Genomic DNA, 22,137 nt, shown 5'->3' with positions numbered 1-22,137 from the left:
AATTATATACTTTTTTCTCGTATCTCATAATATTCAGACATTTCTGTTTATATACGGGTTCATTTCTCGACTTGTCTCGACAAAATTGTGGATAAAATTATTATAAATTATTCTATAGCGAAGATATTAAAGAAATTATATAATATTTCAAGAAATATAATACCTTTTATTGACGAACATTAAGAAAATAGTTTTTTGGGGTACTTGAAAATGCGTGGGAAAATAAAGATAATAATAAATAAAGGTTAATAATTTCTTATCATTACAAATATATTCTTTTCAAATCAGTTCGTTTCTATGATCAGAACAGGTATAACCCGTTATCCCAATTTTCTGAGAATTTCTGTCTAATTGTGAATATACTGGAATAATAATGAAATTTTATCCCAGTATATTCACATGTTTTTGAGAGTAGATAGTTAATAAATAAACTTGAACACAAAGGGATTGTTTGCAGAGCCTTTCAAAGCATAATTATGCCCTCAAAAATTATAGACTTATTTTCCATCTCATAAGAATATCTTACATCGAAGGAAATGGCAACTTCTATGACATTCCTGAATTTTCCCTAAATGAATCTAGATTTTAAATAATTTTATCATAATGATATAAATAGTCAAGCTTAACTTCAGAATCAAGTAGCGGTAATTTTTCAAATGGGCCGTTTATAAACACTGCTGCAGATTCCTTGGATATAATTAGATGTATAACCATAAGCGGCTATTTTAAATCGCTCGAAGGCACAGGGATTAAATTGAATGATTGAAACGTAGCGACAGCATGGGCGGAAACTATGATTGAGTCCTAAGGGCCATCAAAGGACCTGCAGAAGGAATCTCAGGTCATCGATAAGGGTAGCCCACCCCACGCTTTTACTGTACGCTTCTCATCCTTGCATCTGAAATTCTCCCAGGGAAGGGTAAAGTAGATGTAGAAAGATACAAGCAGAAAGTTAGGGAAATGTATATTAAAAGGCAGAATGATGTAAAATTACTAAAATAGTATGAATTACATGCCTATGGAAATTTGAAATTGTAAATATTTTGTGAGGAAATTATTAGGATCATGTTTCAGGAAGAATTCATTTGAAATTTTTAACTGAAATTTATCCCAGCAAAATATTACATACTGACCGTCAAAGGCTGTTAGTATGTAATATTGATAGATTTGTCACCCTAGAAATTACTTGCAGATGCATATAATCTCACAATTTGGAGATTCGATTTTCATTTATCTCATATCCAGATAATATACCTTCTAATGTCTTGATACTGTCCGATCAAATAAAGGGTAGCGTTTATAGACAATTTTCTTTATTTACAGCCTTATTTACATAAAAACAACTCTTTCTCATCTAGGTTAAATGAATGATGCTATTTACAGCACGAAAATTAAACAAGAATAGTTCCTAGAACAAATTCGGAGAAAACACCTTCACAAGAACAGCTAACAGGCTATTGGTGTCTCAGGCTACTACAGGGGTAGCTCTCGGAATCCACCGAATTTCCTTCGTGTAGAATTTTACTCAGAAGTCCGATTCACACGAAGCTTCTCTGACCTTTCCTCCTCTCTTTTCTTTTTTCTTTCGAAAAATCACGCATTTTATTTTTCTCTCAGACTGCACCTCTCATGTCCACATTGGTACACTTGGGCTCCCTGATACCCAATCAACAAACCTGAATGGTCTCCGGTCGAACGTGAGAATGTCCGTTGATGATCCACCTTCCAAAATGGGAAAATGAAGTTTGACACTCTCCCCTTTCGAAGACACGATTTGTTTCCCTGGGAAACGCACGTGTGGTTTCTTATCTCGACTCACACTCATTGGCCAGATGACCATACATAAAAGGAGGTCCCCCCATCTGGCAATCTAGAGGCACTTAACAATGTGGGAGTTTTACACCTTGATGATATACAGCTGGCCAGAAATGTTAATTATCGAGTGTGGGAAAAAGGGACGTCACAGTGGTTACCAGGGTTTCAGGGTGATTGAGCTGAGCCTTTACAACCTCCGTTCTCTGACTAATAAGAGCATCCTTAAATATAATATAAATTAAAATGTTAAGGAATTAAGAAAATATGTATCGGTTGTCTGTTTATTGCAAATATTTGAAACATTTTTTTTATTATTTTTTTATGGGTTAAGGAACTGTTTAGTTAATGACTATGTTTTCATAATATTTCTTTTTTTGGTGAACGAATAACTGCTCGAATAGCAAAAATTCTACTGGAGAAATAAAAACGCCACATTGTGTGTATGATTTGAATTGTATTTTACTCTTATGTTATCCGTATTGGTGACCAGCATGTTCATCAAGAATACCGGCTATATTTAATTTCATTTAAATCACTTAGACATAATTTCATGTCCATTCTTCGGTCAAACTGTCAAACATTAAAACCATGTTGTTTTTATAGTGCATCTTATTTTTTTTAAATTCATTATGTACAAGAGCATTCCTAAGGGAAAATGGATATCAAGCCCAAGACACATAACGTTGTTAGAAACGTAATTGCCCGGTTCATCTCGCTTCGAACTTTCTTGATTTTGCAAATTCAATTTTTATTCGTTTTGTAAACTTCACAGATATGAAACAGATCTCTTTTTTGCTTTCATTAATGGATTAAACTTTTGCGATTAAATATTTGATAAATAATAAAAATCAGTTGGAATTTCATGTGAAAAATATAATCTGTTGTAGAAAATCAGGCACACAAATAATTTTTAAAAAATATTGAAAATCAGAAAAAAATTTCAAGATTATTCAAATGGTATCATTAAAAAGATATTTTTTAAAAATTTTTAAATGATATCAAATTGATGTTTGAGCAATAAGTATTTTCTCTTATTTTGGTCCAAATTTGGTAACTAACTCTAAGTTTAACGGTATAGTCTGTAGAAAGCCAACGTAGAGAGATACATACGCACTTATCTCAGTAGGGGTGATTTCCGTAAGAGCCTTCTTCTTCTTGCGTACAGCCGACCACCCCGCCACCACTGAACGTAGCAGTATCGACAGGATTTGTTGTGGCCGACTGCTATCTTGAGCATTGTCCATCCTTGCATTGACCGATTTGTCAAACTGACATTCTCCTCGAGGTAATTGGCCACAAAGTGGTCAATTACTGTCCTTCTTCCTTATCTACAAACTCTCAAATAGTTGGTAAAAAACTGACACTTTTTGACATCATGTCCTTCAGAGTTTTAAGATTACCTGGTACCATCAGTACTGTACTTAAGTCATCATTTATAATTTTCAGATTTTTTCTTAACTCCGAGATTTCAATACATTCCTTTAAATAGTGGTAAACAGTACCAATTCCTCCACAAATGCATTTATTGTCCTGCATTCTTCCAAATCTTTGGAAATATGCAGGAAATCTCCCATGTACTGATATAATTTGAATTATCAGTGGATGGTATCTTCTTATTTTTATTTCTGGATTAGGAATAAAATCGAAAGTTACTCTTCCGTTTTTGGACATATATCATCTGTCAAACCACTGCAGCTTTATTTCTTCTCTTAATTTCCATTTTAAGACACCATTTGATTTGTTGACAACCATATCAATAAATACCCTCTTTCTGTGCCGCCAACTTTGCATATTGATCCGCCTTTTCATTACCATATATCCCAATATGGGCCTTAGCCCAATTCAACTCTATCCACTTGTTAGTTTTTACACTTTTTATCTTTTCTTTTATCGTCCATATTTCCTTATTACAATTGTGAGATGACTGTATGGCTTGTAGGACTGAGAGAGAATCTGAAAAAATTGAGCACTTCTGTCCGTCCTCCACCCTTTCACAATATTCAATGGCCATCTTTAAAGCTTGCACTTCTGCCTGGAAACTTGTGGCATGGTTCGATAATTTCACAAGACTTTTATCGATCTCTTTCCCATAGTAGTATACTACTATTGCAGCTCCTACTTTATTTTCATCTTTTGAACCATCTGTAAAAATTTCTATTCCATCCATATCTGGGATTTTAATTTGAAAACCGTGAATAAACCATTCTGCAGGATGTTGTTCGAATTTGTCAAAATACATCTCATAATCTTTTTAGCTGAAGCATTTGTTTCCTATTTAAACTTTATTACTAGAAGTTCTTATTTGAAATTTAGTGAAAATTTCCGTTGCTCTGAGGTCCATTGGCAAATTTCCCGTTATCACTTGAAGGGCTTCTGTAGAAATGGTTCTATAAGCCCCAGACATAATGATGAGAGGGCGCCGTTGGATTGAATTTAATGTTTCTCTGATTTTCTTTAGATTTAGCTTATGTCCCCATGCTCCGTGCCCTAAAAGAACAAATGGCTCAATGGCCCCAGTGTAGATTCTTCTTAGATGGTATTTCCTTTTTCCATAAAATTTATCCGCAACTGTCACTAGTTTATATGTTAATACATCCACTTTTTTCTTGACCTTATTAAAATGTGACGTAAATGTCAATTTACTGTCCCATGTAACTACCAAGTATTTAATTTGATTTGACACATTTATATTGTTATTGCCCATTTTTATGTTAGGCGGATCTCTTACTTTTAAACGTTCTCCAAATGTAATAGGCATTTGAATTGTTTTCGTTTCATTAAACTCAAGTTTATGAATTTTGCCCCATTTTACTAGCCTATGAATTATTTGTTTTCCTTTAATTTCCAGTTCATCTTTTGTTCTTCCCGAGATTATTAGTAGCACATCATCGGCATACGCCTGCATAAAGCAGTTCACTGGAAGATTGATTTTAAAGGCAGAATTCATAACCAAGTTCCAGAATAACGGTCCGCTGCACGAGCCCTGTGGCACTCCTCTATCCATTATAAATTCCCAATTATTCTCACCATTTTGGTAAATACATTTCCTTTCATTTAAGTAATCTTTAATCAATTCAAAGAGATTGCTCGGGCAATTCATTTTTATAAGGGCATATAAAATGCTTTTCCTCCATACGGAATCAAATTCTCCAGCTACATCCAAAGATATAACTGTTGTTTTTAGTTTTTGATTCATCGAATCTTTTATTTTACTCCATACTGCATTTTGGGCTGTTTCACAAGAGTGGTTATATCTAAAACCATGTTGATCATGATGCAGTCTATTTTGTGCCGTTAATAAGTGCTGTACTCTTTGAGTTATCAGTTTATCCAAGATTTTACTTGCTGTTGTTAGCAAACAAATTGGTCTGTAGGATTTAGGATCCTCAAAGTCTCTATTAGTTTTAGGAATTAAAATCAGTTTTGCTACCTTCCACTGATTAGGGAACGCACCTAATTCTAGGTAGTTGTTGTATAACTCTAAAAGTATGAATGGATTCTTTCTGTTAATTTCAGCAAGCATCTCCATTGGGATGTTGTCTAATCCAGGTGTTTTCTTTTTGGCCATTTTATTAATCGTTGCTCTTATTTCATTTATTGTGAATATTTTATCTTTTTCTTTTGTTTTATATAACTCAATACTTTTCCTCATTTTCTTCTGCTTTTTACTTTCTTGTTGGGATTGTTCCTCTTTGAAAAGGCATCTCACAATAGTTTCAATAGTTTCTTTTGTATTTTTGGTTTTTGTACCATCCTGTTTTTTGACACCGTGCAAAACTGTTTTCCTTTTCATTTTATCTGCCGCTAATTTATAAGGTAGCTCAAAAGTGTTCATTCTCGTTATTTCGCTACATAACTTTTCAAAGCATTCAATACTTTTCTTTCTTAACATCCCTCTGTATACGGATTCATTCTTTTTATAAATTTCTCTTCTCTTCATTCTCTCTTCAGTGTTTTTACATCGTTGGTATCTATGCCGCAAGGCTCTTGTCAGTTTTCTTTGTTTCTTCAGTTCAGTGTCCCACCAGGGGACCCTGAGATGATTTGTCTCTTTACTGTTCGATCTTTGGCTAATTCCTTGAATGAATTCTGTAAATTCTACTACCCATACTTCTAAATCGTTTTTAGTTTTTATCCTTTGCATTGCTTCTCTTATATCAGCATATTTTTCAGCCATTTGAAAACTAATTTTTCGAATTTTCCACTTGCTTAATTTAAATCTTTCTGCTGAAACAACTTTGCCACCCATATTAATTTGAAAATCCAAAAAGCCATGGTCACTCAGAGTACTTTGGATTACCTTCCAGCCCATTACTTTGTCATGCAGGTCTTTAGTTGATAAGGTGACAGCAATCCAGCTTCTTCCACGTGCAGATTGAAACGTTGGCAATGAGTTTGGATCATTCCAAATAACAAGATTCTTCTTAAAAATGAATTCTATAAACGAGCCGGCTTCATCTTGTGGTCTATGATCGGGAATTTCATTTCCCCACAGACGACTATGAAGATTGAAATCTCCGCCAATAAGTATGGATGATGTCCCCAACTGTTCAAACAGATTTCCAAGTTCTTTGCAGATTTCTTCTTTATTGTGAGTCGGTGGGAAGTATGCCGATACCATAGTAATTTCACTATTTCCCACTGATAAATTGGCTGCTACTATGTTTTCGCTAGTAAATCTTGTCAAAACAGAAATATCTTGGTTTCTTACTGCTATAATCGCCTTCCCGTAAGGGTGAGAAATTATTCTCCATCCTAGGGGAAGTCCTATTATTTTTCCTTTCATTGTATATGGTTCTTGTAACAAGTAAACATCTGGAATATTGTCCCCAAACAAATTTGGGAGTTCCTTTGTCGCATATTTACCCCGACCTATATTATGTTGAATAACACGCCAAGAATTATCATTGAAAGGCTTATTATTCATAATTCGTCTGTTTAATCAACTGATCTCTCTCCCTGATAAATACAGGGCAATGCTCCGATGTTGCAATATGATCCGTTCGAATCACAATTTTTGTTCTTTTGCGATATTCTTTACAGTTTCTGCATTCTGGATTTTCCTTTGTGCAATTTTTATAGTTATGCATTTCCAAGCACTTGGAGCAGCTATCTTCTTTTTGCATACATTTAGATCGAACATGCCCAAATTTGAGACATTTGAAACATCTAAGGGGTTCCACAAATTCTCTAAATCTATATGATCCGAAACCACACTGTAATCTTGCTTTATCTTTAATTATTCGGAACGCTTTCGGATCCAAACTTATAACCCAGTGAGACGAGCTGCCTCTTCTTTTTTTCCTAAATATAACCCGCATATTCCCTACTATGTCATTGCTTAGCTTGATTTGATTGAGAAAATCCAATTCCTCCTCCTCCCTGGGTCTCTCACTCTTTTCCACATCATATATAATGATTTGAGGATTCTTATCTGTGGAGTAGTAGCCTTGCATACATTTTGCAAATTTGTATGACTGTTAATAGCATCTTTTAACTTTGTTACCATTTCCAGTGTTTCAACTTGAATCAGAACTCCATTTCCCATTGCTGGCTTCAAACCCATAATTTTAATTTCCATCCCCTTTGGACTGATATTCGCTTCTAATGTCTTTCTCATTTTAATCGATGAGTCTATTGTCTCTGCAATTGGTCTAACCACCAGTGTAGGCAGGTTTGCTTTAGGTCTTAGCAATGGTGTGGTTTTATTATCGTTTTCATTCGCGTTAATTATTTTTTGTTGAATTTGATTCCTTTCTTCACCCAACAGCTTTTTAGAGCCTTGGATCCTTCTAATAAACGTTAAACCTGGTTTTAATGGAACTTTTTTTTCCACCATGCCATCACTGTTAAGATTTTTCACCACATTTGCGAATGTTGGTCCATGATTATCATCTGTTGAATTCATTTTGGTTGCTGAAGAATTTGACAAAACATTCAAAAATAAGTCTCTCAATTCTTCAGCCGCGTTACCTTCAATCCTATATTTACTGATAATATTTTCAAATGTTTCCAATATTCCCAATGGTCCAAAGGGTTGCTTATTTTCCTCTGGTTTTTCGTTTTCACTTGCATCCACATTCTTTGCCTTTTTAGCATTTGCAATACCATCATTTCTTTCTTTCTCTTTGCCTTTACGAAAAATGCACTGTCTTTTATCTTTAGGGCGATTTTCCCCTGTTTTCATTTTTACATTTTTTTTTCCGTTTTGTGGCCTAAAAAACAATCTAAAGTGTAACAAGAATTTCTTCTAATTAGATGCACTAAAGAGATCTGATATTTTCCAAATAATTTTGTTGTCAACTAATATTCAACACATTTATGGACACTTTCCATAAATTGGAATTAAAATTGGTAAAAAATCACAAAATAAGAGTCTGCACTGTAAAGAAATCTTTCGATACAGAAAGACAATATCCGAGTCCTGCAAATAGTTCATGCATTGAACGCAGATATTGATAGCAGTTTCTAAAATAGTAAACAAACAACAAAATGGCTACCCAAACAAGTGGGCGTTTCTGCCACAACTACACTTCAGAAAGTCAAAAACTTCTAAGATGCTAAAGAATTTTGGAATAAAATTCAAAAACCTGTTACTCTAGGGTTTCAGCTACACTTGATTATCACATTCAACAGAAATTATCCATCATTTTTCATTTTATAGCCATATTTTGAAGAGCACAAGAAAATATCAACAACGCCGATCACCCTTGAAAACAGTCTCTTCCGTAAGAGCCATAGGCTAAACGATAGTGAAAAACCCAAATTTGCTTTGGAGTCACAAAACGCTTTCATTTCAAACCGGTAAAAAGAAAATCGAAAATCAGAAGTGTAAGATTTTTATTTTAACAATTATAAAAGTTTTTTTTTTTTTTTTTTTTTTTTTGACGAGATACTGAAAAAATATTGAATTTCTCACAATTTTATGAGCTACAGTTTTCATTTGTGTACATTGACATTCTGAAATCGTATTTCAGCCTTTTTTTGGTTTAAAAATTATTAATATTATAGAGCTAAAGAAAGTGGTATACGGCGTTATACTCACAACCGAATTCAAACAAAGTGCATGTTTACATAAATAAACTCATAAGAAAATTTAACCATTTTATTTTGAATTTGCTTCTAGATTCACTGTTATATTTCCAAATAAATATTCATTGGAAATATAATAAATTCAATGATAACATAAGGATAATATCAGAAAATCGTCTTTGAATGGATTATATTCATTTACTTATATCTGATATCAAAATTGGACGTAACAACGAATATTTTTTCCAATACACTAAAACTCCTAATGACGATTTACCAAATATTATGTTTTAAAGAAGACTATTTTGAAAAGAAACTGAAAACAAATGATTGCAAGTTCCAAATATTTAAAGAACTCTATTGTATTATGGAAACTGATAGAAACTTGAACAACTGATGATTTCTATTGCCTAGAGAGAAGAGCATATAATGCAAATCGCTTTTCTTCAGTATTCACTCAAAAATTAACATTAATTTTGAGGTTTCAAAATTAATGTTAAATTTCAGTTCAACATTTGAATATTATAAATGATACTAAGCTTGTTCAGAAATCTATTTTTACTTCATAATTTTTTAAAAGTTTTGTTTTAGAATTTTCTTGTTATTTTTTGAGTTTGTAAATCTTGTATAAATTCTTTTCTAAAAAAATCAATAATTTTCAAAAATCTGAATTTTTTTTGTCAAATATAATGTTTTTAAGCAAAAAGGATTGGTCCTCAGATTTCATACCAAGGAACAGTAAGCCTTCTTTCAATAAATCGGCACTAAATTTCAATAGCTACACTAACTAATGTTAATTGGAATCTTGGCATCTGTTGACAATATAATGGTGTGCCAACTATATATGAAATTTTACACCAAACAAGATAATAGTAATGAAATGACTAATGACAAATATAATAATAAAAATAAGAGTGTAAACTTTGTCAGACTAAATAATAAATTCTTTATTTATTATTTAGTCTGACATAATAAATAAAGAAACATAATAAATTCTTTATTTATGTTTCAATAAATTCTTTATTTATGTTTCAATAAATTCTTTATTTATGTTTCAATAAATTCTTTATTTATGTTTTCAAATTTGAGTAGCATCTTAGCCGTTGCAGTTCCAATGAACTGCCCCGTTGCCCAGGGAACACCACGTGGAGGTGTGCTACTCTCGTTCCCCGCCCGCCAACCCTCCCTTCAACATCCGATGACAGTCCTGATTTTAAGACAGCATCGATACTACAGTTCTGATCTTAAACTGCATTCTGCCGCTGCCGGTATTCAGCCGGCAAGTCCAAGGCCATGCAAAGTTGGTAAACTGCAAATGACTCCACAACTGGCACTCCAATAGGAGCCAGTAGTGCTGGCAACTTTAACGCACAGCACATTTCGTAAACCATGACAGATTTTACGATCGGAGTCTCAGCCTTTTGGACTTGAATTGGAGCCAATTCAAGAGGTAGCTCCAGAGCTCGGCAGATCTTATAAACGACAAACGAGCGCACTACAGCAACTCGGGGTACAGGCGGGTCAGATGATACATCTGTATCAAGATCCAAAACTGGATTTGAATCTACATCCCCAATAGATGGCAAATTGGGGGTAAGGAAATATTCTAGTATTTCCCAAATCGTCATTAAGACGAGAAACACAATGATGGCCGAAGCCTCATTGAAGTTCTCGAAAAGCGCACTAAGCATTATAACTCAGCAAAAACAGTCGCACAACGTTTGGTTGCAAAACAGTGAATGAATTTTAGCAGAAAACAACAGAACTGGAATCCATTGTTTATTCCATGAGATTGTTTAGAATCTATAACTTTGTTAAACATTTAAACTGTTATATTGTTGTTGACAATAGCAAAAGTGACTGTTGAAATAAACAACTAAAATATGATCAATAATTATTATCAAGCCAACAAATGTAAGACTGTCAATAATACAAATTAGGGATGTAAGGGGAGGGAGAAAGGAAAAAATTAATATCAAAAAGAATTTTTAAATTTTTGTAGAATTACTTAATGTAAGTATTATAAAAATATGACTTTGTATGGGAGGTAAATTTAATATAGCTTAATGAAAATGCAAGCAAAATATAAAAATTATATTTCAATAAAACGTTTGAAATGGGACAATAAGATTTTTTTTTTCTGACTATGAACAAAGAAAATTAGGGATGGATAGGAGGTAGGCGGGAAATGGCAGAAAAAAGAAAGGGGGAGTTAATTTTAACCAAAAAGGAACATCTTAATGTGGGAAAAGGCAACGACCAGCATTAATATGTGAAATATATTTATTAAGATTAAAGTACAAAGGACAAAACATTACTACATAGAACATAAAAGATACATGAGCGTGAGCTGCACGTCTTGCAGTCGCACTGCCCAACTCTCGTCTGCCAATAATGGCGGGAAAGCATCACATGATTAATGACGTGACGCAACATGGCCAACATGGCGCCATACAGGATACGAGATCTGTCAGCGCTTCCCACATCGGCCATCATGACAGGATAGGCGACCTCGCCTTATGGCATACAGTACAATGAAGTAAATATATAAAACAAACAGCAAATACAGGAAAATAATAATATGTAAAATTGAAACATTCACATGATAAAACAAATAAAATAGTCATACCATCCGTGACAGCATAAGTATATAGCAATACAATAGCGTGCACTGGAAATATCGAATAACTAACTGAAAATAAAAATAATATTAGTGTTCAGCATATAGAAATACAATAACACAAAATAAATAGAATAAAAATCAAAGTCTATATCTTCCAAATATACACACACAAAAGGAAGGAAGATAGTTCTCTTTTTCTTTAAGTAATGTTCAGTGTTTTCTTTTGAAACACAATTCAAGTGATATGTTCTATATTGCTGGACCATGGTTTCATATATTCTGCACAAGTTGAAGTTTTTGATGGTCCATCGAAGAAATCACACTTTTCAACATCGTATGTGTCGTTTGCTTTAATTTTGATCACTTTATATGGTCCGAGAAATTTTTGTTTCAATTTCAGACCAGGGCCAAATTGAGTGCGCTTGATTGCGGCGAGATCATTCAATTGAAATTTTTGAGCATGTTTCCTACGCAGATTGTAGGTACGGCGATTTTCTTCTTGGATTTTGAGGATTTGTTGTTTTGCATCTTTACGGAGCTCATCACGCTGTTGGAGAAATGCAGACTGGATCTCTTCGTTGACGATTTCGAGGATTTTTATATCATGCTCAGATTTCATTTTAGTTCCAAACAGAATTTCGAATGGAGTAGAATTGATACTTCGTTGAAATGTAGAATTAATAATTTGCTGAACGGAAGCAACATGGCTATACCATTTCTCAGGGTTTTCTATGGATAGCTTGGAGAGTACAGATATGATAGTAGAATTAAATCTTTCTACCTGACCGTTTGATCTAGGAAGTCCAGCTGTAATAGCAATATGGGTGATATGCTGATGTTCACAATATTCTTTGAATGACGTAGATGTGAAAGCGGTACCTCTGTCCGTAATAATCCTTGAAGGATTACCGAAAACTGATCTTTGGCATTCGAGCTTATTGAGAACTTCAGCGGTGTCGGTGGACTTGGTCGGGTAAAGCCACACAAACTTCGTAAAGGAATCGATGATTGGTAGAATATGCTTATATTTCTTAGAAGTGCTGGGAAGAGGACCCAAATGATCAATATGGTATGTATGAAAGGGAGCATCGTCTTTGTCAAGTGGATGCAAAGTGCCATCTAATTTGCCACGTTTTCTGTTATTTAGAATGCATGTTACACAGTTGCGTATGCATCGTTCAATTTTCTCTTTCAAGTTCGGAATAAAGAATTCTTTGTTTAACATTTCCTGCGTGCGTTTTACTGCAAAATGGTCTCGTTCATGACAGGATTTAATAATGTTTGCCTGCATATCATCAGGTACGACAAATAAATCGATTCCGTCTAAGTTCTTATATAAAATGTTGTTCTTGACTATGTAGTTCTCGTAAGGTGCATTTTGAAGTAATGCTTTTATAGCTGTAATATGCTCATCTGTCTGTTGAGCTTTGAAAATTTGAAGATTGACACAGTCTTGAATGATCATGCAGCATGGGCTTCGGCTAAGAGCGTCGACATGAGTCATCTTTGGACCGGTTCGATGCTCTATTTCGTAGTCAAAATCCTGAAGGTATAATGCCCATCGCGAAATGCGGGAATTCATTTCTTTTTTATTTAACGTTTCGACGAATGCATTACAGTCAGTGATAATTTTAAAGTGTGATCCGAGGATGTAAATTCGGAATTTTTTAAGAGCTTCTACAATGGCGAGTACCTCCAGTTCATAGCTGGTGTATTTTCTTTCGCTGTCAGACGTTTTCTTGGACATATAATACACTGGATGGAATTTGTTATCATCTTTGGATTTTTGTAGTAGGACTGCCCCCAAACCATCAATTGACGCGTCTGTATGAATTTCAATGGGACTGCCTTGATTAAAAATAGTTAAAACGGGTTTATCAGAAAGTAACTGTTTTAAGCGTAAAAACGCAGTTTTTTGCTGAGCTTGAAATAGAAAGGGGCTGTCCTTACGAAGAAGATCACTAAGTGGTTTTGCTATAGTAGAGTATGAGGGAATAAATTTTCTAAAGTATCCCGTAAGACCTAGAAAACGTTGTACGTCTTTTGCATTTTTTAACTCAGGATAATTAAGAACGGCTTTAGTTTTGGAGGGTGAAGGGAGCAATTTGCCGTGTTCTACTACGTGACCCAAAAATTCAATCTGACTATACAAAAATTGACATTTTTTAAAGTTTATATCTAGTCCATAATCGCGAGCTACTTTTAAAACAGTGTTAAGGCGTTCGAGAGCCTCAGATTCATTATTTGCGGGAATGACGATGTCATCCATATACGGGAGGACAATGCCTTTTGCAATAAGATCACGAAAAACGGCATTTATGTATCGCATAAAGACAGGAGGACATGAACTTAAACCGAATGGCATATAACGGAATTGAAATTGACCTGTATTTGTGACGAAACTGGTGTAACAACGACTTTTTTCTTTTACCGGCACATGAAAAAATCCGTTACGCAAATCGAGAGTACTGAAAATTTTAGCATTTTGAAGACGATCTAAAATGCCATCAATTGATGGTAGTGGATAATGGTCTTTAACTAATTTACGATTTAATTTTCTATAATCTATACAGACTCTATGTTTTCCATCTTTCTTACGAACTACGACAACTTGACTAGCATAGGGTGAAGAACATGGTTCTATAATTCCATTTTTTAACCACTCGTCTATCTGCGCATTTACTATATCACGTTCGGCAAAGGGTAAACGTCGAGGAGTGTGGAAAATTGGCTCATCGTCAGTAAGCGTTATATCAAGTGCGATGTTCGTGGTTTTAGTTTTGTTAGGTTTATAGGCTAACAAAATCTGTTCAACCTCATTGCGAGTTTGTTTAGAAATATTCGGACCTATATCAAACGTGGGAGTTTCGGCAGAAATAGCCATTATAAAACTGTCAGTTTCAACAGGATCATCAGATTTAGAAATTTTGGAAAATACAACACCGTCAGGTTTAATTATCAAATTTGCCTGATTTATTACGTTGCAACCTATTATTAGGTCATAAGTAGTACAATTATTAGGTACCACAGAAATAAAAACAGGAAAACTTTGTTTGTCAATAATAATTTCAGATTCAAAGGAACCTATTATTTTAGTTTGGGAAAAACCGAATCCAGTTAGTGTTATCTTGTTATTCGTCAACGGCGGCGATCCTAGTTTAATCCATGCAGAATGTTTCAGAAGTGTCGAAAAACTACCAGTATTGACTAATCCGGAAAGTGTATTATTAAGAATAACAACCTCTTTATGCATATTTGATGGAGAATGCAATAAATGTAAAGTGTTGACATTATCACGTGGGGTAGAACTGTCATTCCGAGTAATACGATGACAATCGGAAGATTTATGTACGAAAAGATTACAAGAAAGACATTTAGGACCACGATTACAATTAGGGCAAGACTTTGAGATATGTCCAAAATCGTTACAGTTAAAACAACGCGTCTTACTGTTAGTCGGATTACTAAGATTCGATTTTGATTCTCTTTGTTGGACAGGGATTTTATGTATTGTATCACGTCTTTGGCCGTCATTAGCATATCTAGAATACGACATCTTTGAATTATTTGCGTTCATTGCACTTACGATAGTTTCGAAAATTCGTAATTTTTCTTTAAACTCAGAATAACATTTTGCACCGTAAAGAATAATTTTATCAGAAGGGGAACCCTGTATCCCATTTATTGTGTATTGAATAACAGAACATTCATCAATAAGGGTTTCAGACTGATTCGCAATTTCACGCATAGCAATAAAATATTGCATAAAAGTTTCATTCGAGCGCATTTTACGTCTTTCTAGTTGTTTATGTATTTCAATAGAAGTTACTTTATCGGAAAATTCATTAATTAATGCACTTTTAAAAGCTTGATAGGAATTTAGATTTCTTTGGGAGAATAAAAAAGATTTAGCAGTACCGGAAACTAACCTCTTTGCAAAGATTAATTTTTGTTGTTCGCTTAAAGAAGGAAAAAGCGAAAAATTCTCTTCAACATCACAAAAAAAACTTTTAATCGAATAGGAATCATTTCCTGTGAAGTTTCTACAACTAACTACCACAGAGATCGCGTAATAAATAACAAAACTGAAGGTTTATTTCATTCATCGTTTGTTTATTCGAGTGTTCATTTTCGAGTGATTCCCTTTTGGCGCCAGTAATTAATGCCTGACTGTTATTTATTAATGTTTCGTCTGAAGTTACGGGGATGGGGAAGGAAGAATTATTACCCGTATTACTCATAGAGCGGTTATTACTAGATGAAGTTTCGGTTTGAGAAACCTTTTGAGGAGACAAAGGTTTTTCTTCTGTTTCCGATAAAAAACTAATATCTAGAGAGTTCTGAAATTCATTTAAATTTGTTAGGGCTTTAAAAATATTTTCACACAAAGCATCTTTGTCGGTCTCAGTTACTTCTAAGTGTAATAAATTAGAAACGGAGATAAAGTCAGATAAAGAAAAAATCTTCAGCAATTCTTGTTTATGTTTTTCTACCTCTAAATTTTCAAATCTTTCAAAATTTCTCATTCTTTTTCGAGAATAATGGTCAAAATTACTGTAACCTAACACAGAGTTAAGCAATTTTACTGAATTAGTTTTTGCATATTTAAGGGAGTTAGCGATTAATTGAATATCGCCTAGTTTTAAAGACATTGTAATGAATTAAAACAGAACTAATGCACATTCACTCGGGATTAAAATTTAAAGGGAGAATGGAATAAAGTAACGTATTATAAATTACAAACTTGGGAAAAAATTGCGCCTACCTGGTTGGGTCGAATTATTCACTCTTAAAAGTTCCTTTTTTTAAAAGCAGCCAGTATATGTCAGCACAGTTGCACAAGAACACGGAGTAATTGAACCTTTAACGTTTTCACTTGAATCATATCCATCAAAACGTGCACTAACGTCCATTCACCAGTCCAGTAAAATATCCACGGCAAAAATCCACTCTTATCAAAATTTTTAGCATCAATTTAACGTCTTAAATTGTACTAACGTCCACAGCTTTTTCAACAATTTGGCGGGATTTACTAGGGGTATTCACGAGAAAGGCCGAGCCCCCCAAAATGTGGGAAAAGGCAACGACCAGCATTAATATGTGAAATATATTTATTAAGATTAAAGTACAAAGGACAAAACATTACTACATAGAACATAAAAGATACATGAGCGTGAGCTGCACGTCTTGCAGTCGCACTGCCCAACTCTCGTCTGCCAATAATGGCGGGAAAGCATCACATGATTAATGACGTGACGCAACATGGCCAGCATGGCGCCATACAGGATACGGGATCTGTCAGCGCTTCCCACATTAATTTTGAAAGGTTGAATATTTATCAGATCATTTATAAATAGTTTTTTTCTGAGCTCCAAAGCTTTAAAAACATAATAAAATTTCATGTTACGGGAACAATACTTCCGCCATTTTGTTTTATGTGTTGGGAGAAAAGTATCTGCGTTGAGCTATATGTGTAAGAAGTTAGGAAATAATTGCAGAAATATTAATGATTTTAAGCTTCATAGGCTTGATTAAATTCCTTTTTCTCTATAGTTATTCATTCTAATTCTGTGAGACATTTCTAATTCTTTGAGCTAGATTTCTAGATGCTATTTATGATAATTTTTTTTAAATAAAAAATATTCCGAAATATGCTTATAGAAATTTATATGGAGAAATCAAATCCATAGTTTACAATGGTAAAGTATATAAAATGTTAATATGGAAATTCACTCAAGAAGATTTCATATAGTTCAGTTATATTAACATCCTTATTGAACAACGCTAGGGTAATTTTGAACCGTGGGGACGGTAAGTCGGTTAACATCCCTTTCAGCATTGATGGGTTCCAATTATTTAGAACAGAAGGATTTAGCTAGCCCCAATTTAGATAATAGTTGCATGTTGGAAATCCATCTCTTCCCCCCCCTCCCATCTCGAGGTCCAGATCTATTACTATTTTGTCGCCGTAGATACCATATATATTTATATTTCTTGTATACTAGGATATAAAGGTTAAAGAAAAAAAATGAATTTCCATTTTTCGATTTTCTGCTGAGAGATAGGAAAGGATTTTCAGTTACTCCGTACAATATGTATCTTGAAGTAATTAGGAACTTGCCTTTAATGTAATAAATTCCTATATTTTTCATATATTTGGTATTATTTATTATATGATTGGACGCCATATTCACTCTTAGGAACTCGGCAGCATTCGTGCCAGCGAATTATGTTCATTATATTATGTCAAATTAAAAACTAGCACTTTTAAAATATCTGTCATGTGATGTACATACATATTACCTTGAATGAATAAAAGGTGATTATTAAGTTCCGTTTAGGCATTCTATCTGTGAACAAGACTTTGGAAAATGCTTTGAACTAAGCGGATGAAATTCGGCATAGTGATTTAAAACCAGATTTGTATATCTATCAAATTTAGAATGAAATACATTCAGATAACAACAAACCGACTGTCTAATTGTTTGACTTCAAGTCTCCGTAACAAAAAACGCAAAGCATTTATTAGAAAAAATTGGGTACTTAAAGATGTAAAATGTAGATACATCAAGTTTGAATCAAATCTGTCAAATGGTTAACAGTTTGACGCAGGCATGCTAACGCAATAATTCATAAGTGCAATGGCTTGCGATATTAGCAAAGTTCTTGTGACTTCAATTATAGTTATGTGTGAAATTTCGGTTTCAATTGGCGGATAAAAAATCTTCAAAATACACACCAACACGCTAAATTAAGCGAAACTGCCGAATTTTCGATGAAGATCTCTATTTCTTAACTATTGCTTGGCAGTGAGATATAAATTGAGACTTTACTCATCATCCTCGATTTTATATGGAGGGGAGGGAATACGAACTTTACTAGTGATATACAAGAACGTTTCAGGGAGACTACTCCTACTGATTTCTCTATATCTTTCAATGCGCAAGTCAGCGAGATGAGTTTATAGTGTACTATGCCTGCGAACATAACTGCTTTTGGATGAGGTTAGATCTTCTATTCTCTGGTTTTAAATCAGCAGCAATTGAATAGATGGCACTTGGATAACATGGAATAATTTTTAATGTCATTGTTGTAAGTTCTCTTCGATTAATTTCTAATTAAAAATTGAATTAATAGTTTGAAAATTCTTTTCTTAATGAGCATCTAACGTCCAAGTGCTAACTATCTGTGATGTCTGGTTGCTTTAATTTTAACAATCTGTCTTGAAAAGTGTTTTGCAAAATTTTAAATCCAGCATGTTATAAATTACAGATATAATGCCAATCTCTAAACATTATTATGTATGAAATTAGAATATGTTAGATATGAAAAATAAATTGCACGAATGGCACTGAATCTTTCGACTAGACCCTATAACTTTCGGCTGCACTTCCACTTTTGTAATCAATGACATATTTCCAATTTACAGCATAGGGTGAACAGGATGAGAAAAGCCCGCAACGGATCAATTAAACGACTCTGTTTTTTCTAGTTGCCAAAATAAATAAATTTGTCAATATTCTATTTATTATAAAATATTAAGATAATATTAATATTTTATTAAATCTCATTGATCATATTTAGGGATTGCAATACCGGACCAAAATTTCACTACCGGTATTCGAAATTTTAGAAAAAGAAAGAAAACAGAGGTGTTTCTTTGTTTTATTTGCCAGTTTTGTTAGAGACTGTAAATATCACGAAAAATAATTTGTAATTTATAAATTATAACAGTATATAATCACAAAAAAGTATAGAAACATCTTATTTATTTAAATCACAAAAAAGTGCAAATATCACTATTCAGTCTGTGATACTATTACAAATTTTTGAAATGTGATCTTAAAACGCATAATGCATCAATGGTACTGTCATTAAGCCTGAAAAGTAATTTTGTGTAAAAATTATCATCTGTCGAAAACGATCTTTTGGCATCTACGCTAGTTGGTGGTACTGTTAGCAATGCGCGATATACTTTTTCCAAGTATTTACCTCTAAATCCCTCATCTTCAAATAAATCGATTTCTCGTCAGATGGTTTTGGATATAGCTGATTTCTGTATTGTATTTTGGTTTGTTGAAATTTTTTTATTTATCGCTAATTCTAATTTTTGTTCAAAAGACAATTCCTTTTCACTATCGACATTAGTATCGTCATAATCTTCGATAACTGAACCGAATTCTTCTGAATGTGGATAGGTTTGTGGGTAAAAAATTTTAAGAAAATTTACTCTAAACTTAATCAGATATGAATTGGTTATTTTCTTTCTTTCTTTCTTTCTTTTTTTTTTCATTTTCATTTTTAAAATCAATATAATTATGTAAATACCATAAGACATTTTTTTATTTCGGTGTGCCTTTCTTCTGTGCGATTTTTCAATGTAATATATAATTCTTGAGATAGTGATGTGTGCTGTTCTTTCATGACTGCAACATGAAATTTATTGTTGCATTAGCTGTTAATAAATTAAAATCTCTCCGACATAATGCCTCTATAGTCAGTTTTATTGGAATTAGAGCTGATATAGTTCTGGATATTAAGTCGAATTCACTATCTGAAAAATTAATTTACAGGTTTAAGTCGATTATTGCTTTTTGGATTGGATTTCTCAGTTTCAAAAATCGTTCCATCATTAGGAGTAAACTGTTCCAACGTGTTTTAGAATCTAATATTAACATATATTCTGTTTTATTTTCAGTTAGTATATATTTTAGTAATATATCCTTTTTATAGGGGAACGTTTAAATATCTTAACAATTTTTCGAACTTTATAAATTATAGGAAGCAATTCTTGATAGGTAAATATTTCATCCTCATTAGCAATATCTTCTTCAACAATTACATTGTCATTATCTTCATTGTCAATATCACTCTCACTCTTACTCTTTTCTAAGCTGGAATCCGAAGTTTCTATATCCACAGTATTTGGATTCTCCTGTTCTTTATTTGTTTGTATAATACATCTATTACTCCTAATTGAATTCCACGTGCATAGCACAACTGCTGATTTGCACCAATCAACTTTCCAACTTTTTTCATAATTGTGGCTCCATCAGTCGTATGGATACAATATTTTCTTTCAGGGATAATCCATGTTTCGCTAATTCAGATTTAAGCAATTAATTAAGCCATTCATTAGCTAATTAATTTCGCCCTTAGGGAGACATAAAAACCAAAACGTGTACTATTTTGTTATGTTCGCGATACCTGAACATATAGTGGAGACGATTTTGAAAATTTCTAGTAAATACAGAAAAACCGGTATTTAAACTTGTGAATACCGGTATTACAAAATTGTACAAATGTCTCAAAATACCGGTATTCGGTATCCCGGTATACCGGTATTGCAATCCCTAATTGCAGTTAATAATATTTTGTAATTTCCAACAGACTGCTGCCCAAATTGCAGCGTAGCTTTCTATTTAAATCAAACAGATAATTCTAGTCCAGAAAGTGGGACTTATCGCATGGGGAAAATGATTTCCAAATGTTTCCTACGAGTCGTTCAAGCTATTCCACGAATGTTAGACATTAACACTAGTTGAAAATGAAGGGTGAGCATTAAGCGATATAATGATTATATTAAATATATAATTTTATGTAGATTTGAATACATCAGTTCATGATCAGAGGTTTTTAATAATATAAAGTGAATGATAACATATAACCACAATCACGTTAAGTATAATGTATCAATAACTATCTAAAACTATCAATGAATAGTGTATAAATAATTTGGGTTGCATATTTAATTTAGGTAGTTGGCAGAAATAAGGATGGATATTTTATAAGAATAACGTGAATTTGTAAAATGTAAATCTCTTTTTTCATGAACACATTTATTTATGTAAAAAAAGGTCTACCACGATTTACACTTCCCCATCATTTAGATACTAAATAAATGAATAATAATAATAATAAAAAAACTGTGTCCATTTGAGAAATTTTCTGCTCTTTTTTCCTGAGCATTTTAACCAATATCATTTATACTTTGGAGCCATTTACGCCACTATATCTCTAGCTCTTTGTAAAATATAGTTTTACCATAGACTGTTATCTGAGAATCAATTATTGAATATATTAAATAATTCTGGTATTGTTTTTTTACAAAATTTTACAAAACCTATACCATTGTTCAAAGAAATAAATAGCATTTTTGATGAGTTTAGACTATATTACAACTGACTTAATAGCTTTGCTTTTTCAAATTCCAGTGACTGCTCAGTTATCAACCCTTCCTCTAAAGCTCAAGACGACAGTTTGGCGAGGCAACTATGGGACGTCAGCGAATACCTCATCGCCAAGGCACTGTGATACAATTTAGTTTTGAAAGCTCCACGAATTATCTTACTCATATGTTTACACCAAAGAAACGTTTTTTAATAAAAAAAATCAATGAAGCTGAAAGATATATTCTTTTTCTTTTTAAAATTTTAAAAATAATTTTATAAAGTGACAGCATAATATTACAAGTGTTATGAAAAATATTTTTATCAATTGATTATTCATATGTTATAATATTTTCTATGGAAATCTATTAAATTTTAATATGTGATTGTACACATCATGATAAACAAATTTTACGATAAAGTCACAAACACACTCTTATAATAGAACTGGGTGACTCTTATAATAGGTTGCTTGCTAAAAAAATTTAATAAAAGAAA

At 33.1% G+C, this 22,137-nt stretch overlaps 1 protein-coding gene across 4 annotated transcripts in view; it reads left to right on the top strand.

The window, feature by feature from the left end:
- Positions 1–21,877, top strand: part of LOC129985138 (retinol dehydrogenase 13-like) — a 77,688-nt gene extending 55,811 nt beyond the window's left edge. For all 4 annotated transcript variants that reach the window (XM_056095058.1, XM_056095056.1, XM_056095059.1 and 1 more), the window contains one exon: positions 21,685–21,877. In XM_056095058.1, the coding sequence (XP_055951033.1) occupies positions 21,685–21,784 (100 nt within the window). In that variant the 3' untranslated portion in view covers positions 21,785–21,877. The remainder of the gene's footprint in view (positions 1–21,684) is intronic.
- Positions 21,878–22,137: the final 260 nt, after the last annotated feature.

This window comes from Argiope bruennichi, chromosome 9, assembly GCF_947563725.1.
Source record: "Argiope bruennichi chromosome 9, qqArgBrue1.1, whole genome shotgun sequence".
NCBI lineage: Eukaryota > Metazoa > Arthropoda > Arachnida > Araneae > Araneidae > Argiope > Argiope bruennichi.
The sequence above is the reverse complement of the archived record's forward strand: the minus strand, read 5'-3'. Positions and strand labels throughout refer to the sequence as shown.